Source organism: Scyliorhinus torazame, chromosome 11 (genome assembly GCF_047496885.1).
Source record: "Scyliorhinus torazame isolate Kashiwa2021f chromosome 11, sScyTor2.1, whole genome shotgun sequence".
NCBI classification, from domain to species: Eukaryota; Metazoa; Chordata; class Chondrichthyes; order Carcharhiniformes; family Scyliorhinidae; genus Scyliorhinus; species Scyliorhinus torazame.
This window is the reverse complement of record NC_092717.1, coordinates 115,349,364-115,377,074: the sequence shown is the minus strand read 5'-3', so window position 1 is coordinate 115,377,074 and position 27,711 is coordinate 115,349,364. Positions and strand designations below refer to the sequence as shown.

Below are 27,711 nucleotides of genomic sequence, written 5' to 3'. Positions count from 1 at the left end.
GTCTAGCTTTCCCATGTGGTGAGTATCAATGCTCTACTGTGAAACAATTAACCATCAATTCACATTTCTCAAGTAGTATTACTGATCAAAATTAAGTTATCGTGAGTGTGAAATACAGTTTGTTTAATTGTTCAAGTTTGCTAAAAGGGGTGGCATGGTGGCACAGTGGTTAACATTCACAGCGCCAGAGACCTGGGTTCGATTCCGACCTCAGATGAATGCTTGTGTGGCGTTTGTATTCTCCCAGTGTCTCCTCCAAGTGCTCTGGTTTGCTCCCACAGTGTGCAGGTTAGGTGGATTGATAATGCTACATTGCCCCTAAGTGGGGTTACAGGGACAGGGCAGGAGTGTGGGCATAGGTAGGGTGTTCTCTCAGAGGGCTGGTGCAGACTCGATGGGCTGAATGGCCTCCTGCACTGTAGGGATTTTATGATTCCATGAAAGAGTCAGTAAACACTTCTCAATGTCGATGGACAAATGCCAAATTACCCAATATGTTAACAGCAAAAACATTACTACAAGTCATCTTCTCAAATATAAACACATTCACTGCATTCTTACATTGAAAAAATAAGTGCAAATTATGCAGATCAGTATTTATCCATACCAGAAATTTGAAATAATGAGTACAGCTTGCTCTAAAACAATCAACTGAAAGGGAACATAGTTTCAAGTAGTACCAGAAACTATTTGCATCTCAAAAATTCTTATAAAATGGCCTGTTCCAACTATTTTAAAATATTTTAACTCAAATGATTTTCAATTGCACAATTCCTTTACACCAACAAAATTAAAATGAATGCATGATTTCAGCTAAAGCTACATTTCAACCAACATCCATAATATGCATTACAAACTGTTGATCATTTTCCTCCCACAGTCGATGAATGAACATCTTTAATATGTAGTGCATTACCAGACCAATCGATCTGGACCAAACAGAATTGCAGATCATCTTTCATTTCACGTGATTTGCTGAACATGACACAATAACAATCATAATGTCTTTGCACGGTTCCAAGTATGATAGTTATTGTTCCTAAAATGCACTAGAAAATGTGAGATCATGCAAAGAAACACATTTTGTAAAATGTGGAAATGTAGTCCATATACAATATGTTTAATGGAAAATGTAGTTACAGGGATAAACACATTTTTGGAATAACGTACAGACTATTGGCACAATCTAAATGTTAATTACATGAATGCAAATTAGTAACAAAGATTTATATTCTGAATACTGTTCATACCTATCGTCTCAAACAAACATTTGAATCTTAAACTATGCTTTTAATGCATGCCTGACAATAAAATAAAATGATTGCATTGTATCATGTAGACATTTTACTCAAAGTGCAGTTAATGGGCTTTTGACAGATTCAATTAAAGTGTTGCAAAACCAAATTAGAAGGCAACATGTCAGTTCATTTACTGTACATTTATGAATAGGATGTAACTTGGTGTACAGAAATGGTTTAACGTTAATAAGTTACAAGGATAAATTGCACCAATATGCATAATAAATGTAAGCATTCAGATGGAAAACAGAAACGGAAAGGCATTTACAATGAAGGCTTTAGAATTTGAAACAAAAGTAAGGCAAATGCATTCAACCATTTAGGTCTTAAGCAAACTGCGAGTATTTGCAAATGTCATTGTAATGTGTAACATCAAAAAAAAGCATAATTCATGCACAATGTTCCTTATATTAACATAACTGAGAGGTCTTCTGTACAATATTCAAGGGATAGAGGTGAATGTGGATACCCTATGTAGGATGCGGCAGAAGAATCCATCCAAACTCTGGTTGCTTAAGCTTCACTTTTTCATGTCATTTGGTATTGACGAGGACCCGTTAGAAGAAAATAATAAATACATGATTGTGAGGCAATTTAATGATAAAGGCAGTTGGGAACTCTTCTATTGCTGATGGCTTAATTTCTCGTTTAAGTGAAAATGCAGTATACTTAAAGCCTCTATAAACTGCAATCATTTTTGCATTACTGCAAATTGCACTTGACAATTCACCACAACAATGGGAAAACGATCTCCCTGTTTCCACAGTCCTACTCATACCCAAGTTTTGAGCAGCCACAACCACCTGTCACCAATAAAATGACCTTGTTAAAAAGTTTGCCGCTGTACTGAACCAACCACTACCAACTTCTTGCTTACTCCCAACACGGGACACAGCATTGTCACCATCTTTTGCAGGACTCTCATCTTCAGGCAAGTAGTCCGGTAATTCTGTGTTTTCCTCAACTTCAACAGGCGTACCTTGGAATGGAACCAGCATCTATAAAATAATGATTTAAAACTTTAAAAAATACCAATGAACAGCACCTGAAAGGCGAGGAAATAGTTCCCTCAGTTGTTCTTATTGTATTCTTCTAAAAATAGTTAATATTTCTTTAGGAATAGCAATCAGATATGCTGCCAATAAAACACAGCAATCATAGATCATTTATTTCAGCTTTTTCAAGTTATATTCCAGTATGAGATTTTGCAAGTGTAGCATTATTTTGATAAATTACAATTGGCGTAACTATAACCCTGTTGACGACCCAAGCACTTTTATAACAGAAATTGATGATCTAAACTTTCAACTCCATCACTTGTGCTTGACAAGAAACAACCATAAAATGAAAAACACAATAAATGAGGAAACCACCTGCAACTCCCCAGCACCCCACTTTAAAAAAAATGAAAGCTGGCTCAGAAAAAGTGTAAAATATATATGTAAAGCAACAGTAATCATTGTTAGGAATAATGCTCTCGTCAAAATATATTAACAACCTAGACCTCGATAGAAGACGTACACATTCAACGGTTTGCAGTTGAGTCAGAACTCAATGCAGTAAACAATGAGAAAAATAGTAACAGTCTTCAGGAGGACATGGACAGATTGTTGGGCAGATTTCTGGAATGGGCAGACACAGATGAAACCTGACATAGAAGTGTCAAGTGATTCACTTGTCCGTCAATTGGTAGTACAGAATTTGAATCCCGCTGAAGCTTTCCATCTTGCACGAGTCAAGACAAATGCAAGAATGTCAAATTTCCAACAAACACAACCATTTATACTGCAGGAGAAAAGGGTGCTAATTAGTTGGAAAGTCAACTCTGATTGGCCGAAGTAAAAGGGTGCTTACGCACTCCGCGAGTTCCCAGCTGTTTCAAAAAAAGGTGCAACATATTTTTTTTTGCAGAGTGGGAATGTAGGTGACCATAAATGAGTAATGTTAAAAGCTCAACTGAATATCTCAAATTGGTCTTCAGTGTAGGCATTAGTGCACTCAGCAAATGCTTCCCAATCACATCTACTAACCATAGATGGTTTGTTCTGAGTTTTGCAAGCGAAGACAGATTGAGTATGATCTGTATTTGGCCTAATACAAGCGGCCAAAGGAACATGCTTTATTCAATCAGCAGTCTTTTTATTGTATGGAAGCATAGACTTTGGGAATATTTAACTGAAGTATTCAAAATGGTGAAGAAAACAAACTGTGTAGAACAACCATTTGAACTCAATAGGTTTGCAAAAATATGGGGTTGTGCACATAAGCTAAACTTCATAGTACTATAGGACCATAGAAAAATCAGGATGCAGAAAGAAGCCATTCAGCCCATCATGTCTGCACCAGCCAAATAAAGAGAAACAAGAAACTAGCTGCTCGTTTCAATCCCATTTTCCAGCACTTGGCCTGTAGCCTTTTTTTTCTTTATTCGTTCATGGGATGTGGGCGTTGTTGGCTGGGCCAACATTTGTTGTCCATCTCTTAGGGCATCTAAGAGTCAATCACATTGCTGTGGGTCTGGAATCACATGTAGGCCAGGCAAGGAAGACAGATTTCCTTCCCTAAAAGTACATTAGTGAACCAGTTGGGATTTTACAACAATCGACAATCTCTTATGCAATAAACGAACGCCTCATGACACGGGTTCACCATAGCCCACAACCAGTGTGCTACATTCCTTTTACTCCAGCCTCTAACAATCCTTGGTCGAGTCCCGACCGACAAGGAGCACCTTGGCACCACCCTTGTTCCAAGCACTCTCATTGCGTGACTACGTTATCGTCCATGTGAGGGATGGCAACAAGATGTGCATCACCCAGGATATGACAGGAGCCGGCGATTGCTGGATAGATCACCATCTAACCCGCTCTGTGGTCAACATCAGTGTAGCCACAAAGCAGCAACGGCAACAGAAACAATTCTGCAGGACAAGAGAGAGCCCTATTCAGTCAGTGCCTCACTGCCACCCTGGTGGCTCCCAATGACCTAGAGATGAAAAGATTCCACAGCGACTGGTCTGCCCTCAAGGTCTCCATAATCAGTACCCCCAGAGAGATGCTTGATCACTCGACCAGGAAACCAAGACTGGTTTGTGAGATCCAGGAGCTGGTAAATCACAGAGACAGGTTCCTGGATCACCAGCCCACCTCGAGAACAAGAAAACAGCTTTACAGATGGTTGATGGCCAAGGACCATCAGAAAATTTGCAACCTAAAGAACAGATAGATGGTGGGTAGACCTCACAAAAGCCATCAACACTGTCAACTGGGAGGGATTATGGAGCGTTATCCTCCGTTTCTGCTGTCCCCAAAGGTCTGTCATCATCCTTTGCCTGCTCAATGATTTTTTTTTTTTTTTAAATAATTTTTATTAAAAGTTTTCATAAAATATCAATAACAAAATGAGAAAGAAAAAAGAACCCAACAGTGTTAAGTACAAAACACAATCTAAAAAAGCAACCCCCCAAACCCGTCCCCCCTGTACATAAATAATAAATTAACATTAACACCCCGACTTAACAGGTGTTAAGTCAGGTGTATTTACCCCCTCAGACCCTCCAGTGTAAATAACAGAAAACAAAAATAAAGTAAAGCCCCCACCCCCGAGCTGCTGCTGCCATTGATCAATGTCTATCGTTCTGCCAGAAAGTTTAAGAACGGTTGCCACCGCCTAAAGAACCCTTGTACCGACCCTCTCAAGGCGAATTTCACCCTCTCCAATTTAATGAACCCTGCCATATCGCTGATCCAGGATTCCACGCTTGGGGGCCTGGTATCTTTCCACTGAAGGAGAATCCTTCGCCAGGCTACCAGGGACGCAAAGGCCAGAATTCCAGCCTCATTCGCCTCCTGCACTCCCGGCTCCTCTGCCAATCCAAATATTGCGAGCCCCCAGCCTGGTTTGACCCTGGATCCTACCACCATATGGGTGTGATTTCCTGGGCTCCCTGAGCACCTAACACACCTGTCCTCACCCCCAAAGAACCGGCTCATCCTTGTCCCGGTCATGTGTGCCCTGTGCAGCACCTTAAACTGTACGAGGTTGAGCCTCGCGCACGAAGAGGAAGAATTCACCCTCCCTAGGGCATCTGCCCACGTCCCCTCTTCGATCTCCTCTCACACAAACCCCATTATACTCCTGTTAACCCGCCTGAAAAAATGCTTCGGGATAAACACGGGGAGGCACTGGAACAGGAACAAAAACCTTGGGAGCACCGTCATTTTGATTGACTGCACCCTACCCGCCAAGGACAGCGGCAACGTGTCCCACCTCTTGAACTCCTCCTCCATTTGCTCCACCAGCCTTGTAAAGTTAAGCCTATGCAGGGCCCCCAGCTCCTGGCCACCTGGACCCCCAAATATCTGAAGCTCCTCTCCGCCTTTTTTAGTGGGAGCTCGCCAATCCCCATCTCCTGCTCCCCTAGTTGAACTACGAACAGCTCGCTCTTCCCCATAGAGCTTGTACCCCGAAAAGTCCCCGAATTCCCTAAGGATCCTCATTACCTCTGGCATTCCTCCCACCGGGTCTGCCACATACAGCAGCAGGTCGTCCGCATAAAGCGACACCCTATGCTCCTCCCCACCCCGCACCAACCCCCTCCAGTTCCTCGACTCTCTCAGTGCCATAGCCAGGGGTTCAATTGCCAGTGCGAAGAGCAGGGGGGACAGGGGACACCCCCCCTGTCTCGTCCCTCGGTGCAACCGAAAGTACTCAGACCTCCTATTTGTGACCACACTCGCCATCGGGACCTCATACAACAGCCTAACCCACCTGACAAACCCCTCCCCAAACCCAAACCTCTTCAGCACCTCCCACAGGTACCCCCATTCTACCCTATCGAAGGCTTTCTCAGCGTCCATCGACACCACTATCTCCGCATCCCCCTCCCTCGCCAGCATCATGATAACGTTCAAAAGCCTCCGCACATTCGCGTTCAACTGTCTGCCCTTCATAAACCCCGTCTGGTCTTCATGGATGATCTGCGGCACACAATCCTCAATCCTCGTGGCTAAGACCTTCGCCAGCACCTTGGCATCTACATTTAGCAAGGAAATCGGTCTGTAAGACCCACATTGCAGGGGATCCTTGACCCGCTTCAGGATCAAGGAGATCAGTGCCCGGGACATCCCTTGCCTCATTAAAGGTCCTAACTAACAGCGGGCCCAACAGGTCCATATATTTTTTTATAGAACTCGACCGGGAAACCATCCGGCCCCGGTGCCTTCCCCGCTTGCATGCTTCCTATCCCTTTGATCAGCTCCTCCAGCCCAATCGGGGCCCCCAGTCCCTTTTCCACCTTTGGAAACCTCAATTGGTCCAGGAAACGGCCCATCCCTCCCTCCTCCCGTGGGGGCTCGGATTGGTACAATTCCTCGTAGAAGTCCCTGACGACCCCATTGATGCCAACCCCACTCCGCACCCCGCTCCCTCCCCTGTCCTTAACTCCACTGATCTCCCTAGCTGCGTCCCGCTTCCGAAGCTAACGCGCCAGCATCTGGCTTGCCTTTTCCCCATACTCGTAGACCGCCCCCTGGGCGTTCCTCCACTGCACCTCCGCCTTCCTGGTGGTCACCAGGTCGAATTCGGCCTGGAGACTGCACCTCTTCCTCAACAATCCTTCCTCAGGCTCTTCCGCATACCTCCCGTCTACCCTCACCATCTCCCCCACCAGCCTCTCCCTCTCCTTGTGGGCCCTAATGGAGCTCAACTCTCCCCTCACCACCGCCTTCAGTGCCTCCCATACCATCCCCACTTGGACCTCCCCGTTGTCGTTGGTCTCCAAGTACCTCTCTATACTTCCTCGGACCCACTCGCTCACCTCCTCGTCCGCCAACAGCCCCACCTCTAAGCGCCACAGCGGGCGCTGGTCCCTCTCCTCCCCCATCTCAAAGTCCACCCAATGCGGGGCGTGGTCCGAAATGGCTATTGCCGAATACTCGGTATCCTCTACTCTCGCTATCAGCGGCCTACTCAAAATGAAAAAGTCGATTCGAGAATAAGCCTTATGGACATGTGAGAAGAATGAAAATTCCCTAGCCCCCGGCCTTGCAAATCTCCAAGGGTCCACCCCTCCCATTTGTCCATAAATCCCCTCAACACTCTAGCCTCTGCCGGCTTCCTACCCGTCCTAGACCTGGAGCGATCCAGTGCTGGATCCAACACCATGTTAAAGTCTCCCCCCATTATCAGGCCCCCCACTTCCAAGTCTGGGATCTGACCCAACATACGCCGCATAAAACCCGCATTGTCCCAGTTCGGAGCATACACATTGACCAGTACCACCCTCTCTCCCTGCAACTTACCACTTACCATTATGTACCTACCGCCATTATCTGCCACAATGCTCGACGCCTCGAATGACACCTACTTTCCCACCAAGATCGCCACCCCTCGATTTTTGGCATCTAGCCCAGAGTGAAACACCTGACCTACCCACACTTTCCTCAGTCTTACCTGGTCTGCCACCTTCAGGTGTGTCTCCTGGAGCATAACCACATCCGCCTTGAGCCCCTTCAGGTGCGCGAACACGCGGGCCCGCTTAACCGGCCCAATCAGTCCCCTTACATTCCAGGTTATCAGGCGGATCAGGGGGCTACTCGCCCCCTCCCCCGCCGACTAGCCATGACCCCTCCTCGGCCAGCCACGCGCCCGTACCTCACACCCGGCCCGTTCCCCACAGCGGCATACCCCCGTCTTGACCCCCCCCCCCACTCACTCCAACTCCTCCTTGACCTTAGCAGCCAACACTCTATGGGCCCCTTCCAGCTCCAGGAGCCCCTGGAAGGACCCCGCTCCCATCAGAGAGTTCAACAAGGTGACCACATAGGCCACCACGTCCGGCCCCTCCAGGAGGCCCAGAATCCGCAGATTCTTCCGCCTCGACCGATTCTCCATCTCCTCGAACCGCTCCTGCCATTTCTTGTGGAGCGCCTCGTGCGCCTCCACCTTTACCGCCAGGCCTAAGATCTCGTCCTCATTGTCAGAGATCTTTTGTCGAGCCTCTCGGATCGCCAACCCCTGGGCCGTCTGTGTCTCCAGCAGCTTATCAACAGAAGCCTTCCTTGGCTCTAGCAGGTCCGTTTTAATCTCTGAGGCAGCGCTGGATACCTTCCTGTTGCTCCTCCGCCCACTCCCTCCACGCTGCCTGGTCTCCGCCCGCCGCCATTTTGTTCTTCTTCCTTCCCTTCTTCGGGTCCACCACCACCTTTTTTGTCGCCCCGCTCCTAGTTAAAGCCATATACTGACGGGGAGCTATTATTAACTCCTTCCCACAGCGGGAAACGTTGAAAAAGTGCCCTTGGGGGCCCTGAAAAGAGCCCAAAAGTCCGTTTTTGCGGGAGCCGCCGAATGTGCGACTTAGCTCCGCACGGCCGCAACCGGAAGTCTCGAGAGGGAATCCTTTTGGCAGTGTTCGCTTCACCAATCTGCCCCAAAAAGTCTGTGGAAACTCCTGAAAAAGGTCTGAGAGTCTGTTCCAGACGGGAGCTGCCGAATGCGTGACCTACTCCTCCATGGCCGCCACCGGAAGCCTCGTCCCCACTTCTTCAATGGCCTTGGTAGATCTTTTCACAGTTGTTCCCTCTGCTGCTAGAATTCACCTTTAATAAAGGCCCTCAAGTCAGCTTGTAGCCTTTAAGCTTGCCCTTCCCCCGCCTGCATGCTGGAAGAGGCTTTGTCTATCCTGCAGCTACAGCCAAATCTTTTACTGTTTCTGCCAGGTCTGGTAACTAAGAGACATACCATTCCTGGGGGACACTGTTGGGGGAGTGCTGCAGCCTTCTTCCCACACCGGGAAATGTCGAAAAAATGGCGTTGTGGGCCCTGAAAAGAGCCCAAAAGTCCGTGATGACATACATCCGTAACCCTGACCAACAAATCCACCACAGACCCAATTCACATCTGAACTGGGGTCAAGCAAGGCCGTGTCATCACACCGATGCTCTTCTCAATCGTCCTTGCTGGATTGCTCCATCTCATCCTCTTGCTCTCTGCTGGAGTGGAGCTAAACTGGAATCAGGTTAACTTCCGTCGCCTACTTGCCAGATCCAAGATAATCCCGCCTCGTCATTGAACTACAGCATGCAGGCGATGCTTACGTCTACGCACACATGAAGGCCAAGCAGCAGCCATCGTCAACACCTTCACTGAGGCGTATGAAAGCATGGGCCTCTACCAACCTGTCCCCGCAACTCAGCACTGCCCAATCAACATTCATGATGAGGTTTTGAACAATGTGGTCCACTTTCCATACAGTCAACAAAGGCAAACATCAATGACCAAGTCTCAACACTGCATTCAGTGTCAGTGTAGCCTTTGATCAGCTGAAGAAGAGAGTGGTTGAAGACCAGGGCCTCCAGTTCTCCACCAAGCTCATGGTCACCAGAGTAGTTATGATACCCACCCTCCTATATGGCTCAGAGATGTGGACAATGTACAGCAGGCACCTCAAAACCCATGAAAAGTACCAAAGCATTGCCCCTACTAATTGACAGAATAGAAATACCAAAGTCAGTGTTCTTGCTCAGGTCAATAACCCCAGCATTGAAGCACTGACCATGCTCGATCAGCTATGCTGGACGGGCCACATCGTCTGCATACCTGACAAAACTCTCAAAGCAAGCACTCTACTTGGAGCTGCAACATAACAAGTGAGCCCCAGGAGGGCAGAAGAAAAGCTTCAAGAACACCCTCAAAGCTTCCTTGGAACAATGCAACAACCCCACTGAAACCTGGGAATCACTGGCCCTAGACCGCCCAATTGGGAAGAAAAGCACCCGGGAAGGAGCTGATACCTCGAGTTTCATCGCCGACCGAAAGCTGAAGCCAAGCATCGACAATGAAAGCAGCGTGTGGCAACCCAGGCACCCCATCCATCCGCTCACCCATGACAGAGACTGTAGGTCGCACATTGGACTCCTCAGTCATCTGAGAACTCATTTTTAGTGTGGAACCAAATCATCTTTGATTTTGAGGGACTGCCTTAAGACAAGATTGAAAAGCCAGTCAGATATTTCACCTGACCATTAAATAGCGCAAAACTAAATACAGAATGGTAGACAGCATTGCAAACCTTCATCAGACATTGTAAGCTTACTAGGAGCAAGTTTAAGTGATTTGGCATAGTTTCATCATAACAAACGGGACCACGCGCCTGATTTACAACTGTAGTTCTACAAACTGACTTCTGACAAACCAGTCGGTCCTCAGAAGGATGAACAGTTTTATCATGAGAAATAGTTTTTAAAAAGATAGCAAAATACACTAACCTATAGCAGTACAATTTTTTAAGAGCTTTAACCGGTGGCATTTATCTTCATAAAGGCCACAAATGGCTTATATTTTTTTAATGAGAACCATTTTGGACGAAAATAATCTATAAAAATGATCACAAATTAAATCCATAAATCACCTAGATTATTCATTAGATAATCTGAATATTAATTTATAATGTGAATGTGTCTATACATCAACCTTAAACTTCCTCTACAACATAGTAGAGGACATTTGTCAATTTCCACTATTCTAATTATATAATGCAGGGTTAGATTTGAAAACTTCGAACGTTTTCTGATTAATAACAAAATAACTACCATTTATTATACAAATTAATGTTTGGAGGAGATTCACTGCTAATTTTAGATGAGAGAAACACTGTTATATAAATTAAATGAGAATTAGGCTACAGAAAAATTATAGAGTGCATTCAGTATAGCATTTGACTCAATCGGTTGTGCAGTTAAAGAGACCATCAATGTATAGTATCAAGCAAAATGTAAGCCTTGGTTCAAATGGTTACAATCCTAGTTGATATTATAACTGGAGGAGAAGATTCCAGAATGGAACCCTGGCTGAAAAGACCATATTTATTTTTTGTAGTAAAGAATGGAGGAAGAGTCACAAGGTCGCTAATTAGTTTTAAGAAGAAAAAAAAAAATTGGATTTTGAGATTTACATGTGTTACAAAATACATCTTAATCTACAAAGGTCACATTAGCACAAAGTCCCTTTTAAGCACACAAGATGACTGTGGGTAAATTCACTTGGAGTTCAGAGTAGAGAATGTATGTCTGTGGATGTCTCTTCAAAATCCCCCCAGATTGTCACGTGAGAGTTTCCAAACTCCACTCCCAAAAACACGCTTTAAAATCTTCTCATAATTATGCTTTCCTTTAGTGGTTTGCATCCCGAAATCCAGACCAGGTTTTCCAAGTGATACTTTTAAATATAGCTTCTGCTCAATTTTTAGCAGCGAACCTAGCGCAGGGGTTTAGACCAAGCTCTTTAGGATTTCTGTCTTGACTGCTGTGCATACTGCTCACAGCTGCTTTAACTCTGAATTCACAGACTGCATTAAAGTGGCAGCAGATGTTTGATTTACCTTTGACGGCTGCTGTCCCACTTTAAATCTGGTTATTGCAATGTCTCTAACTCAGAATACTTTTTTTAATCCATAGATTCTCTACAGCGCAGAAGGCAGCCATTCAGCCCATCAAGTTTGCTCTGACTCTCAAATAGGACTCTACCTAGGCCACCTCCCCCACCTATCCCTACACATTGATCATGGCCAAATCGACCTAACCTGCACATCTTTGTTTACTCCCAACTGCCCACAAATTCAAAGTTTTTTTATTTTTACAAGTGCCTCCAGTTGCTAAGCAACCCCTGCTAGTTCTATTTATTCTTCACGCTGTAACCCTACCTAAGCGTAATAGAATCACAGTTGGAATTGAAACCAACCCCCAAACATACAAACATCTTTCTCCAGCATGAATCGAACTATAGACTTTAACCTTCCAGGCACAGAAACGTTAAATTAAATCTACTTAAACCTACACCTTATTTCTAATGTTTACCAAAACAAATATAAATCCCCTTAAAACTACCTTGGTTTTCCTAACACCCCACATTCGAAGTCAACCATGCTTGGAACCAACATCAGGCAAGATACTGGGTGGAAAAGCCACACAGAGGGAAGGATGAAAAAAAGTGCCAGTGTCATGATCTAATTGCTACCATGTCTCCTGAGAGCTGATCTTTTTTGACCAATATTCACGAATGCTTTGCAGTATATTGCCACAAATGGCAGATGGCCTTGGGACAAAAGTATCTTAAAATGGTCTCTAAAATCTCAATGGCGGGGACTTCCGGTGGCGACATTAAGAAGGAGGTTGCACGTAAGGTAGCTCCTGCTAGGGTCCTAGGTTTTTGGTCCTTTTCACTTCCTCAGGGAGGAAGGCGTAGAGCGAGGGAACCGTGGTTTACCAAAGAAGTGGAATCTCTTGTTAAGAGGAAGAAGGAGGCCGATGTGAAGATGAGGTGTGAAGTTTCAGTTGGGGCGATGGATAGTTACAAGGATCTAAAGAGAGAGCTAAGACGAGCAAGGAGGGGACATGAGAAGTATTTGGCAGGTAGGGTCAAGGAAAACCCAAAAGCTTTCTATAGGTATGTCAGGAATAAGCGAATGACTAGGGTAGGAGTAGGACCAGTCAAGGACAGGGATGGGAAGTTGTGTGTGGAGTCTGAAGAGATAGGCGAGATACTAAATGAATATTTTTCGTCAGTATTCACTCAGGAAAAAGATAATGTTGTGGAGGAGAATGCTGAGACCCAGGCTAATAGAATAGATGGCATTGAGGTACGTAGGGAAGAGGTGTTGGCAATTCTGGACAGGCTGAAAATAGATAAGTCCCCGGGGCCTGATGGGATTTATCCTAGGATTCTCTGGGAGGCCAGGGAAGAGATTGCTGGATCTTTGGCTTTGATTTTTATGTCATCATTGGCTACAGGAATAGTGCCAGAGGACTGGAGGATAGCAAATGTGGTCCTTTTGTTCAAAAAGGGGAGCAGAGACAACCCCGGCAACTATAGACCGGTGAGCCTCACGTCTGTAGTGGGTAAAGTCTTGGAGGGGATTATAAGAGACAAGATTTATAATCATCTAGATAGGAATAATATGATCAGGGATAGTCAGCATGGCTTTGTAAAGGGTAGGTCATGCCTCATAAACCTTATCGAGTTCTTTGAGAAGGTGACTGAACAGGTAGACGAGGGTAGAGCAGTTGATGTGGTGTATATGGATTTCAGTAAAGCGTTTGATAAGGTTCCCCAAGGTAGGCTATTGCAGGAAATACGGAGGCTGGGGATTGAGGGTGATTTAGAGATGTGGATCAGAAATTGGCTAGCTGAAAGAAGACGGGGTGGTGGTTGATGGGAAATGTTCAGAATGGAGTTCAGTTACAAGTGGCGTACCACAAGGATCTGTTCTGGGGCCGTTGCTGTTTGTCATTTTTATCAATGACCTAGAGGAAGGCGCAGAAGGGTGGGTGAGTAAATTTGCAGACGACACTAAAGTCGGTGGTGTTGTCGACAGTGTGGAAGGATGTAGCAGGTTACAGAGGGACATCGATAAGCTGCAGAGCTGGGCTGAGAGGTGGCAAATGGAGTTTAATGTAGAGAAGTGTGAGGTGATTCACTTTGGAAGGAATAACAGGAATGCAGAATATTTGGCTAATGGTAGAGTTCTTGGAAGTGTGGATGTGCAGAGGGATCTAGGTGTCCATGTACATAGATCCCTGAAAATTGCCACCCAGGTTGATAGGGTTGTGAAGAAGGCCTATGGAGTGTTGGCCTTTATTGGTAGAGGGATTGAGTTCCGGAGTCAGGAGGTCATGTTGCAGCTGTACAAAACTCTGGTACGGCCGCATTTGGAGTATTGCGTACAGTTCTGGTCACCGCATTATAGCAAGGACGTGGAGGCTTTGGAGCGGGTGCAGAGGAGATTTACCAGGATGTTGCCTGGTATAGAGGGAAAATCTTATGAGGAAAGGCTGATGGACTTGAGGTTGTTTTCGTTGGAGAGAAGAAGGTTAAGAGGAGACTTAATAGAGGCATACAAAATGATCAGGGGGTTAGATAGGGTGGACAGTGAGAGACTTCTCCCGCGGATGGAAATGGCTGGCACGAGGGGACATAGCTTTAAACTGAGGGGTAATAGATATAGGACAGAGGTAGGTTCTTTACGCAAAGAGTGGTGAGGCCGTGGAATGCCCTACCTGCAACAGTAGTGAACTCGCCAACATTGAGGGCATTTAAAAGTTTATTGGATAAGCATATGGATGATAGTGTAGGTTAGATGGCTTTTGTTTCGGTGCAACATCGTGGGCCGAAGGGCCTGTACGGCGCTGTATCGTTCTATGTTCTATGTTCACCTGGTTCCCGGATGTAATTGGAGGACAGACTCTTCCCATTTGAGAGCCTCATGTGAGAGGATGGCAAAAAGCGCAAGAAGGAATATTGGGAAGAAAGGTGTTTGTCAGCACAATGGCGCAGTGGGTTAGCACTGTGGCCCCATGGAACCGAGGTCCCAGGTTCGATCCCGACTCTGGGTCACCGTCCGTGTGGAGTTACACATTCTTCCCGTGTTTGCGTGGGTTTCGCCCCCACAACCCAAAAATGTGCAAGCTAGGTGGATTGGCCACGCTAAATTGCCCCTTAATTGGAAAAAATGAATTGGGTATTCTAAATTTATATATATATTTAAAAAAAGAAAGGTGTGAGCAGTAGACCTCCCGAGTAGAAGAGTCCACTGGGATCGAAGGTGCATGAGGCAAGCTCGACGGGTGGGGCCGCACCTATTACAGTGAATAAGCTGAGGGAGGAATGGCAGTCGAATTTGAAAGGCAATTTGGCAAGCATTTTGAGAGGCTAGGGAAGGAGATGCTGGAGGGCGGGCTGTGGAGGGAGAAGGACAGGGACAAGGGGCTGAGGGCTACGGTGGAGGACCTGGCGAATAGGTCAAGGCAGCAGAACCTTCGGATCGTGGGGTTGCCGACGGAGTACTTTGTGGCAATGTTTACGAGGTTGTTGGGGGGGGGGGGGGGGGGGGGGGGGGGGGGGAGGACCAGGTCCACCCCCCTACCCCCAATCGAGCTGGACAGGACCCACTGGTCATTTCGGGCGAAACCACGAGCGAATGAGCCACTGCAAGCGATGATAGTATGTTTTCATAATTATCGGATGACAGAGAGGGTCCTGAAGTGGGCCAAGGAGAATCTGGAGGTGCGGTGGGAAGGCAGCAGTATTCGTTTATATCAGAATATTGCGGCAGAGTTGCAAGGAGGCGTTCAGCCTTTAATAGGGCAAAGTGAGCGCTTTAGAAGAGTGGCGTGCATTTTGGTGTGGTGTACCCGGCGATGCTGAGAGTTACGCATAATTAATAATAATCTTTACAAGTAGATTTACATTAACACTGCAAGAAGTTACTGTGGAAACCCCTAGTTGCCACATTCCGGTGCCTGTTCGGGTACACGGAGGGAAAATTCAGAATGTCCAATTCACCTAACAAACACGTAACACGTCTTTCGTGACTTGTGGGAGGAAACCAGAACGCCCGGAGGAAACCCACACAGACACGGGGAGAACGCGTGGACTCCGCACAGACAGTGACTCAAGCTGGGAATCAAACCCGGGTCCCTGTCGCTGTGAAGCAACTGTGCTAACCAATGTGCTACTAATTACGTGGAATATGCAGGGTTTGGGGGGCCCAGTGAAGCGTTCATAAGTTTTTCTCATTTGAAGAGTTTGGGGGCTGAAGTGGTGCTTTAGCAGGAGACCCACTTGCGAGTGAGGGACCAGATTAGGCTTTGTAAGGGTCAGATGAGCCAGGTGTTCCAATTGGGCTTTGACAGCATGGCCCGGGGGGGGGGGGGGGGGGGGGGGGGGGGGTGTATGCGCCAAATTAGTCCGATATAGCATTCATGAACAGGATGTTGGCTGCTTTTGGGAATGGGGGGGCTTCGAATTGTGTTTTGTATCCTAAGCTGGATTTCTCTAAGCTGAAGTCATTGGCTCCTTTGGGGGTAACAAAGGTACTGATGGCGTTTATGAAGGAGATGGGTGTAGCCGATCCATGGCAGTTTTTGCACCGAGGGTAGGGAATTTGCCTTCTTTTCTCCGGTACATAACATGTATTTGCGTTTGGATTTTTTTGTGATGGGGAGGTCTCTGCTGCCAGGGGTGAGGAAAGTGGAACATTCCACGATAGTTATTTTGAATCATGCTCTGCACCAGGTAATGTGGTTTTGGAGACAGTTCAGCAGCGGTATGGAGTTTGGATGTGGGGCTGTTGGCGGATTCGGGATTTTTTGTAAGGGTGGCAAGGGTGATTGAGGAGTATGTGGGGTTTAACAAAAATGGGGAGACCATAAGACATAGAAGCAGAATTAGACCACTCGCCCCATTGAGTCTGCTCCGCCATTCAATTATAGCTGATATTTTTCTCATCCCTATTCTCCTGCCACCTCCCCATATTGATCAAGAACCTATCTATTTCTTTTTTTAAAATAAATTTAGTGCATCCAATTATTTTTTTCCAATTAAGGGACAATTTAGCGTGGCCAATCCACCTAACCTGCACATCTTTGGGTAGTTTGGGTGAAACCCACGCAGACACGGGGAGAATGTGCAAACTCCACACGGACAGTGATCGGGGCCGGGATCGAACCCAGGTCCTCAGCCACTGCGCCAGAACCTATGTATCGCTGTCTTAAAGTCACTCATTGAGATTTGGCACAGATTCACCCCTTCTGGCTGAAGAAATTCCTCCTCATCTGTTTTAGAGGATCATCCCAAGTGGGAGCAGGAGTTGGAATTGGAGGGTGGGTGTGGTGTGGAGGATGGATGCTACATCTTTGTGTGCGAGATTACAGTTGAAGGTAGAGCATAGGGCCCATTTGACTAGTCTGGGAAGATTAGGTTGTTTGTGGAAGTGGAAGATAAGTGTGAGCGTTGTGGGAGGCTAACCATGTGCACATGTTCTGGTCATATCCTAAGCTTGTGAGATTCTGGGTCTCCTTCATTTGCACCATGTCAGCGATTCTGCAAATTGAACTGAAGCCCTGTCTCTTATGGGGCCATATTTGGGATGTCAGACCTGCCGGAGCTGCAGATGGATCAGGGGCTGAAGTTCTGGCCTTCGCCTTGATGACTGCTCAAACGCGGGTGTTGATAGGATGGAGGTCAGTTTCTCCACCCAATGCCTCAGTATGGCTGGGGATCTTATGGAGTTTTTATACCTCAGGAAAGTCAAGTACACAGTGAGAGGGTAATTGATGGGTTCAACCGGAGATAGTAGCGGGTTTATTCTGTGCTTTAAAGAGCTGGTCATCGTTAGTTGTTTTGGGGGGGGGGGGAATCGTTTTGGGTTGTTTGGTGCTGTTCTATTGTTATGTATAAAATTGAAAATGTTGAATAAAAATATTTTATTTAAACTCAATGGCAGATATTTATCTTACCTCCTCTCCATTTTCATTTTTGATCACTTGTTGAGCTTTTAAAATTTTGGTTGCTGCAATAGCAGATGCCAGTGCCTACAATAAAAGGTGAATACAAGTAATTCCAGCAGTAAGGCTCACTGTTAGTCAGAGATAACATTGATGCAAAGGAGTGGCTGATATTTCCACTGAAAGAATTCAATAGCAGTTTGTCGAGGAGCACATAATTACTGATCATTTTTTGATTGGCTTCTGAAATAAAGCATTTTACTTATTCAATGCAAGTTAATAAATAAAATGTTCTACAAATCTGCATATAATTTAATACAGGAATTATATTTTTATAATCTCTCTATAATGCTGTGGGTGTTTTTCCTCTCGCGACTATCAAGAAGTAAAATAAATAATTAAACTAATTTCCAAGATTCTTTTGTGAACTTAGTATCTCTGTAACAATTTGTAAAATGTTCTACTGAACAAATTTAAATTGGGACTTTTGTTCAGAACCACCCTCCCTATAACTTGAAGAAAGCTACAGTACTAGCGTTTCAACTGTGTGTACATAATACAAATTTAAAAATTCTGTTTAACGATTAGGAGTACATTAAAAATTGTACTAATACCAAATTTGGTCCAAAGTTTTAATTTAATCACACATGGGAGTCCTTCCTGTGTATTTCCTTTGTCCCCATTTCTTTGTTTTTATTATTTTGGTTGTTTGACCCATAATCGGGATGTGCATTTAAGCAGAAGATTCAGTTGAAATAGCCTGCTCGCCAGGACACCTGTGTTCCCAGGCCTTGTATATTGGAAAAGAGAAGCCAAACTCTTGGACACCAAATGGATCTTAGGAACCAGCTTTGGAGGGAGTTGGGTCGATTGGTTAACTGACAACCCAGTGTTTTGTTTGACAACGGTCAGTGATTGGTTCCTGGGTGCTGCTTTTTGAGAGAACTCAGCAAAAGTGTTTAGACCTTGGAAGTGAAACGAACGCTCTCTCCTGCTTGCTGAAGTGAAAGAACTGTTTTACTGTTCTGAAAGCAGTGAGAGTGCCCGGCGCATCCTTTGTTGTAAACCTGAAATTATGCTGAGTCTGCAGAGAAAGTAGACAACCTCCCCAGAGAAAACCATCTCAAGCATAGAATGAAGAACCACCAAAACGAAAGCTTGAATTTCAGAAGGACATAGATTAGAAGTCACCCCAGTGCATCAAACACCCTTATCGTTTTATTTTTATTTATATTTTCTTTCCCTTTTCATCCCCCTTTCCCCTCTGTGTTGTGTGTGTGTGTATATAATATATATATATATATATATATATATAAATAGAAAATATATATTATGTAAGTGGGGCGAGTTAGGAAGGGAGGGAGATTTTGAAAGGGTGGTAGATAGTCAGTTACATTTTATGTCCATTTAATTATAATACTGTACATAATATTGGTTACTTATGTTTTAAAGCTACAAACCAAATGACTGTAATTTATTGGGTTCAACCAAGCACCTCAGATAAATAAAATCTAATTTCACCTGTTTTGCAACTCCGGGTCAAGTGTAAATTGACCGGGCACTAGCCCAGGATGTCGTGATGGGGAAGTACTGCATTTGCTAAATAAACAAATCACTAAATGTGGTATACCACCTTTCCTCTCAGGAAAGTTAACTCAGAAAAAGCTAAACAGTTCATGCTTGACCTATCTTTATGTACAACATCAAAACAAAACTGATCACTTTCACTGCTATGGAAAAATGATTTCTTGGCTTCAATAATCTTCTATTGAGACACATTGTGCTGGTCCTAGCTAATCCGACCATGTTCTGTGAATGGGTATTGTTGTTGTCAAAGCAGTAATTCTGGGGGTAGGGGGGGGTTATAATCTTTTAATAATCTTTATTATTGTCACAAGTAGGCTTACATTAACGCTCAAATGACGTTACTGTGAAAATCCCCTAGTCGCCACACTCCGGCACCTGTTCGGGTACACAGAGGGACAATTCAGGATGTCCAAATTACCGAACATCACGTCTTATGGGACTTGTGTGAGGAAACTGGAGTCTCGAGGAATTGTATCCCGCTACCTTATTCAGGCTCTTTAATCAACAGTGGCTCCAACAAGCTTCATGAAGTCTAGGTTTTATCAAAGAATCAGAGGTATCCAACTGAAAATGTCCGTAGACAAATATCCGTTAAACACAGGAACTGTTACTGAATGTCTAAACTTAGCAATTTACTTATAGAGTAATATTTGTTCTCTTCATGTCATAATCCTCATTTTCGGCCTAAATTTAATTTAACGGGACTCCAAAATTGCAGTTGATTTTCCAAAAATACATGATGCAATTTAATTAGTTTAACGTCGTAATGTGTACTGGTAATTTTTGTCACTTACTTATTTTTAACTGATTATTTTAAAATTGTTCTTAGCAAACTTTCATTGGAAAAATATGTATCTGTGGGCAGCATGGCAGCGCAGTAGTTAGTACTGCTGCTTCACAGCACTAGAGACTCGGGTTCATTTCCGGCCTTGGGTGACTGTCTGTGTGGAGTGGAGTTTGCACTTCATCCCATGTCTGCCCAGGTTTCCTCCGATTTCCTCCAAACAATCCAAAAAAGTACAGGTTAGGTGGATTGGCCACGTTAAATTGCCCCTTAGTGTCCAAAGATGTGTAGGTTAGGTAGGGCGCTCTTTTAGAGGGTTGGTGCAGACTCGATGGGCCGAATGGCCTCTTCTGCACTGTACGAATGCTATGGTTTTATTTAAATGTTTTTGACTGGCATGTTATCTATCTGTTCAGATATTCATTATTTTGGTATTATAGGAATAAAAGACATAAGCCACTCAGAGACAAGTGTAACTCAAATTTTATGTATTAAATGTGGCATACAGGGTACAATGCATATATGTGTACTCATATATTTCCCATAGTCTCGAGAAAATAGTTAGATGAATGAAATGTCATGCCTTTTAGCAAATATTATTGTAATTGCCTGGGACAGGTTCTAGCACTACCCCTTGAAGAAATAATAACCAGCCATTCCAATAATTAAAAAAAAGAATTTGTAGAGGTGCTAACGGGTACTACCCTTAAAGTACCATTCATTGATTCACTGGAAAGGGAGTGTGCAATGTTACATACTCAGATACTTGTAGCAACATTAAGCTAAGTTTTAATAATCCTGACATATCCTGCATGAATCAGGTTTTTGGGGAGGACACAACTGAATGACCCCAACTCCAAAAATAGGGCATGATCGCATTAAATAACCAGAGAACATTGTTGGTTAAAGCATCAAAATTTGGACTGCAAGGAGCACTTTTCCATCCCCAAACATCAGCTCTCCTTGTTCTTCTAGGTGGTGGAGGTCATGGTTTTGGAAGATGCTGTAATGTAGGGAATGAATGCTTAAGGTGGTGGATGGAGTGCCAGTCAAGCAAGCTGCTTTGTCCTGGATAATATCAAGCTTCCGGAGTGGTCAACCAGGAATGTTGATCATACTCCTGGCATGTGTCTTAAGGTACGTTTCTAGTCAATAGCAGCCCCCAGGGTTTTGACAGTGGGGGATTCAGTGAAGATAATGCTATGGGGTGTCAAGGTGAGATAGTTAGATTCTCTCTTGTTGGAGATAGTCATTGCCTGGCGCTTGTGTGGTGTGGCTATTGTCCAGGTCTTGCTGTACACAAATGCTGACTGTCATTACCCAAGGAGTTTTACATGAGACTGAGAAGACTGCAATTTCCAGTGAACATGCCCACATCTGACCTTATAAGGAGGGAAGGCCATTGGTGAAGCAGTTGAAGACGGTGGAACCTAGGACACTCTTATAACTATGGTCCCGGGCTGCAACAATCACAAGCATCATCCTTTTCAAAAATAAATTTAGAGTACCCAATTCTTTTTTTCCCAATTAAGGGCAATTTAGAGTGGCCAATCCACCTACCCTGAACAACTTGTGTGTTGTGGGGGCAAACCCCACGCAAACATGGGGAGAATGTGCAAACTCCACACGGACAGTGACCCAGAGCCGGGATCGAACCTGGGACCTCGGTGCCGTGAGACAGCAGTACTAACCACTGCGCCACCGTGCTGCCCCACAAGCATCATCCTTGATTGGGAAGTAGTATTAATTTCTCCATCTTTAAGCTTATTCTTGCTCAGAAAGTCAAAAATGTGAAAATTGCTTTCACTCACTCTTCCCTAGCTCTTGACTCAGCTCAACTTGCCTTTCATTCTCCTTCACTTCAGGCGGTATCATGTCATTTAATTTTCTTAAAAATTAGGATGCCAAATTTTCCTTGGGCATAACCACACAATGGCCCCACCAGAATCACGATTTTAAAAAATCAGAACCTACCTCTGCTTTTAAATCAGACCGGATCCGCACAATACATCTTTTTACAGTCATTTGGAAGGTAAAACTGATGACACCTTTAATTTTCAATAAAGCTTCTTCGCACATATTTCTCCGTGACTACAAGGAAACAAAAACATTTAAGCCAAATGACAATCAATTTTGGAGATGTTTTATCAGACAGTAAAAACATTAGTTTAATTTCACAGCTTTATAAACACTTATTGAACATAGGAACAGGAGCACGCCATTCAGCCCCATGAGCCTGTCCCGCCATTCAATGAGATCATGGCTGATCTGTGACCTACCTCCTCTCGCCGTTGGCCCATATCCCTTAATATTTTTGTTTAACAAAAACTTCTCTCTCTCGGATTTAAAATTAACAACTGATCTAGCATCAACTTTTATTTGTGGGAGAGTTCCAAAGCACTATCACCGTTTGAGTGAAGTTCTTCTGAATTTTTAGATTAAGCCCTCCAGTTTTAGAATCTCCAACCAGTGGAAATAGTTTATCTTTATCTACCCTGTCTTTCCCTGTTAATATCTTGTATATTTCGATCAGATCCCCCCTATAATCTTCGAACTACCAGCAAAAACAGGTCCAATTGGAGTAATCTCTCCTTGTAACTCAAACCCTGTAATCCAGGTATCATTATTATGAACCTATGCTACACTCCCTCAGAGGCCAAAATATCCTTCCCATGGTGTGGTGCCCAGAACTGCCCAATTGGGGTCTAACCAAGAGTTTGTATAACTGCAGCATTACCCCTGTGTTTTTATATTCCAATCCTCCAGATATAAAGGCTAGCAGTTCATTAGCCATTTTGATTATTTTTTGCACATGTTCGTGGCATTTTAAGGATTTATGCACCTGAACTCCCAAGTCTCTTTGGACATCCACTTTCATAGAATTTACAGTGCAGAAGGCCATTCGGCCCATCGAGTCTGCACCGGCCCTTGTAAAGAGCACCCTACCCAAGCCCACACCTCCACCCTATCCCCGTAACCCCATCTAACCTTTTTTGGACACTACAGGGCAATTTAGCATAGCCAATCTGCCTAACCTGCATCTTTGGACTGTGGGAGGAAACATGAGCACCCGGAGGAAACCCACGCAGACACGGGGAGAACGTGCAGACTCCGCACAGACAGTGACCCAAGCCGGGAATCAAACCTGGGTCCCTGGAACTGTGAAGCAACTGCGCTAACCACTGTGCTACCGTGCTGCCCATTTTACCTAACCTCTTTCCGTTTAGAAATTATTCTGCTTTATTAATATGAAAAACTTTGTGAACAATGGCATGGGCAGCATGGTGGCATAGGAGGCTGCATGATGGCACACAGCTCAGGGACCCAGGTTTGATTCCAGCCTTCGAGAGCATGTGGAGTTTGCACATTCTCCCCATCTCTGCCTGGGTTTCCTCCCACAATCCAAAGATGTGCAGATTAGTGGATTGGACATGCTAAATTGCCCTAGTGTCCAGGGATGTGCAGGTTAGGCAATGAGGTTACAGAGTTTACGCAGATAGGGCAGGTTATTCTTTCGGTGGATTGGTGCAGACTCGATGGGCCGAATGGCCTCCTTCTGCACTGTAGGGATTCTATGAACACAGATTTGTTTCCTAAACGCCTGCTAAAATAGAGCTGTATTTAAGCCATCTTATCACTTTTAGCAGAGCGAAGTGAAAAATGAAATGAAAATCGCTTATTGTCACGAGTAGGCTTCAATGAAGTTACTGTGAAAAGCCCCTAGTCGCCACATTCCGGCGCCTGTTCGGGGAGGCTGGTACGGGAATTGAACCGTGCTGCTGGCCTGCCTTGGTCTGCTTTAAAAGCCAGCGATTTAGCCCAGTGTGCTAAACCAGAAGTGTAATTGCTGTTAATTATAGACTTGTTTGTGGTGCTGGGACGTGTCTCTAGATTGGCAGCTGCTTGTAAATTCCTGGCTCCTACTTTTGTACACATAACAAGTATATCAAAATCAGAAGCGGTCAGTAGAAAATTACTAGCTTTTGTAAAGTTACTTGCTAATTATTAAGCTTCCAGTACTTTGTTATTCCTTGCTATTTTGTGAAAAAAAGAATAAATTGTTCTAGCAGAGGCCATTCAGCCCAATTTACTGCAAGGTATATCTACCTAGTCCCATTCCATGTTTTTCATCCTTTAAATTTTTTTCCAAAAATTAATTTACTTCTCTTTTGACAGCTATTATGGAATCTGTTTCCATAACTTTCCCCATGCCCCAACATCTCAAACATTTAAAAATCTGTTAGCCTTATACACTTGCATTTGTATGTTAGGGACTCCCTTTTAGAGGAAAATGGAGGAATGAAGGGTGGTCATCCGACTGTTGTGGATGCTGCCCGATACCAAACTTGGTTGTTAAAAGTCAAATGGGGGATGCAGGTTGTCTTACTGGGAAGGAGGTGCAAGATGTTCACACTATAGATAATGGAGCATTTGAGTTGAAAGTTTAGGAGATAGTTAATCAGTATTTCTACTTGGATACAAGGTGCGTGTGAGAAGAGACTAAACCAGTTAGGGAGTTTAGAAGAGCGAGAGATGATCTCATAAAATTCTAACAGGATTAAACAGGGTAGATTCAGAAAGAATACCCCCGATGGCGGGAGAGTCCAGAGCTAGAAGTCATAGACTGAGGTGAGAAGAAATTTCTTCACTCAAAGAGTGGTGAATCTGTGGAATTCACTACCACAGAATTCAGTTGAGGCAAAAACATTGTGTAATTTTAAGAAGGAATTAGATATAGTTCTTGGGGCTAAAGGGATTAAGGGATATGGGGCGGGAGGGTGGAAAGTGGGATCAGGGTATTGAACTTGATGATCAGCCATGATCATAATGAATGGTCGAGCAGGCTCGAAGGGCCGAATGTTTCTATGTATGTTTGCTCGCAATTGCCAAGAGAGTTCAGGATAATTTTTTTACGCTGTGTTCGGGCACGCACTAATATTTATCTCCCTCAACTCCAGCAGCACCAGAGGCATCAATGACACAGCACAACCTCCTCTCCTCCGATACCTGACCCATCTGCACCCATGCAGGAACCAATCACGGATTCTTGATATCCACCCTTAAAAAAAAGGAAACAAACAACGAAAATATGCAAGAACCCTAGTTGTAAAAAGGATGTTACAAATATATTATGCAATGCAGCATATCCCCAGCTTCAGGCCCAGTACAAAACCAATATCATTCCATACAATTAGTCAGAGAGGACCAGCAGCAACATGTTCAGATTATGATCAGTGCAGTCAACACTTACCAAGAAAAAAAAAAAGAGAACCAGAACTACCAGGAGTGGATCACATGATAAAGGATCAGGGCCCCACCATAGGTCTGTATTTCCCAGGCACACGCCCATCACCATTAATAAAGAGGATAAACGTGCTTCTCAGTTAAACAAGAAGGCGGCCCAACCATTGGGTGGGTGGGGGGGGGGGGGCGGTTTACAGGACATGGCTCAACCTTAGGCCCCCCAAACCTACAGAATACCCCAAAGCCTATACCTCAGCCAATCCTGCACCTCACCAACCACACCCAGGATAGTGCACCACCCCCATTCACGCACAAAAAAAAAATTACGCCAGCCCCAGCCAGGGGGACCCCATCACAAAGAGAAGAATCGCCAAGACACAAACACGAGGGAAGGGCGCCAACAATGTAGAGGCATGGCAAACAATCTCACTCTTCAATAAATCAGTCAAGGATTGACCAAACCCACCTCGACGTATGCTACTTCAATTCTAATAGTTCAAAAGGAAAAACACCCCTCCCAACCCCCAAAAAAACACGCCAACCTCAAGGAAAAGCGAGAAGCAACCCAGTCCTCACCAGGATACATAATCTGCGGGCAGCATGGTGGTGCAGTGGTTAGCATTGCTGCCTCACAGCGGCGAGGACCCGGATTCGATTCTGGGCCCGGTTAACTGTCCACCCTTATGCAATGCAACATATCCCCAGCAACATTTTTTTACGCTGTGTTCGGGCACGCACAGTTTGCACATTCTACGTGTCTGCGTGGGTCTTACCCCCATAACCCAAAAGTTGTGCAGGGTAGGTGGATTGGCCACGCCAAATTGCCCTTAATTGGGAGAAAAACTTAAATTTTTAAGAAACAAATATGTAATCTGCCCAGGCCATTGAATTAGACAAGCACAGATTCTTAAATTAAAAATAACATATTATGGGCCAGGGTTTAGCGAACACAAAAGTATATCATGGAGTTCACCTGACCCACAACTTTTAATAGATTTTGGTTATCGGGAGCACAAGGGCCCACTTTACAGGTGTGATGCAATAGAGATCTAAAGTATTTTTAAAACAAAAACAATGTTTATTCTATGAATCCAGTTAACATTTTATAACACACAGTAAACATCTCATCAACTACCAACACTGATACCCCCCAAAGATACAGTACTCTGTAGGCAACCCTTAGTAACTTTCCTAACATCCAGAAGTCAAAGACCCTTTTTAACAAAGACAGTAAGTTTGCATTCCTTACAGAAACAGGTATTACTTTGAAATCATCAAGTGATCTGGAGACATTCTTTAGCATGCAGAGAGCGACCAAAATACACCTCCTTGGTTTGAATGCAGCTCTCCCACTGAAATCGAAACTAAAACTCAGCCAGAAACAGCTTCCAGCTCAAAACGAAAGTAAAAAGCAGAACCAGAGCCCAGCTCCACCCACACAATGACATCACTGCAGCCACTTGAGAAGGCAAACATTTCTTAACGTGACATTCCCATGACAAACAAAAAAACAAAATAAAGGCTCTAAATCTCAGTGTGGACTTAACTAACCCTAACACCCAGCTCCACACCAATCAACCATAATGAGATAAGGGGTGTCCAAAAAGCACTCTTCCCACAACAAGGATTACAGCACATAATTTCAAAAGAAGAGTCAAACTGCACAGACCACATTTCACATATCGACTCAATAATGACTTTTGCTAGAACAGGATAACAGGCAACTCTCACCCTCACACTTTGTTGCACGAAAAGGTCAAAGCTATGACAGGATCATCCAACAATCCTCAGGAAGCACAATCACTTCCACCACGCTGCCACCCCGATGCCCAAGTGATCCACAGCCTAGGCCCCGGCCTAGGGGATAACTCAACACGATCGTGTCTCACAAATTTGACAGAATTTCTTGAGGTGACAAAAGTGATTGATGAGGGAATTTCTTGAGGAGGTGACAAAAGTGATTGACGAGGAAAGCCTGTGGATGTTGTCTACTTAGACTTTAGTAAAGCATTTGTTAAGGTCCCTCATGGCAGGCTGGTGCAAAAGATTAGATCACATGGGGTCAGGGGTGAACTAGCTGGATGGATCCAGAACTGGCTTGGCTGAAGACAGAGGGTAGTAGTGGAAAGGTGTTTTTCAGAATGGAGGTCTGTAATTAGTGGTGTTCTGCAGGGATCAGTTTTGGGACCTCTGCTCTTTGTAAAACATGGGGCTAGTTTAGCTCAGTGGGCTAGACAGCTGCTTTGTAATGCAGAAACAGGCCAGCAAGTTCAAGTCCCGTACCAGCTTACCCGGACAGGCGCCGGAATGTGGCGACTAGGGGGTTTTCACAGTAACTTCATACTTGTGACAATAAAAGATTACAATATATATATATATATATATATATATATATCTTGGAAGAAAACATAGCGGATCTGATTAGCAAGTTTGCGGATGATACTAAGATTGCAGGAGTTGCAAATAGTGATGAAGATTGTCAGAGAATACAACAGGATATAGACAGGCTGCAAAATTG

General features: G+C 44.5%; 1 protein-coding gene across 2 annotated transcripts in view; it reads right to left on the bottom strand.

Moving 5' to 3' along the window:
• Positions 1 to 1,099: 1,099 nt before the first annotated feature.
• The window catches only part of armc1 (armadillo repeat containing 1), a 53,550-nt gene continuing 26,938 nt past the window's right edge, over positions 1,100 to 27,711 (bottom strand). For both annotated transcript variants that reach the window (XM_072467662.1, XM_072467663.1), the window contains exons 5-7: positions 21,924 to 22,040; positions 17,591 to 17,665; positions 1,100 to 2,296 (exon numbers count right to left, since the gene is read on the bottom strand). In XM_072467662.1, the coding sequence (XP_072323763.1) occupies positions 2,105 to 2,296; positions 17,591 to 17,665; positions 21,924 to 22,040 (384 nt within the window). In that variant the 3' untranslated portion in view covers positions 1,100 to 2,104. The remainder of the gene's footprint in view (positions 2,297 to 17,590; positions 17,666 to 21,923; positions 22,041 to 27,711) is intronic.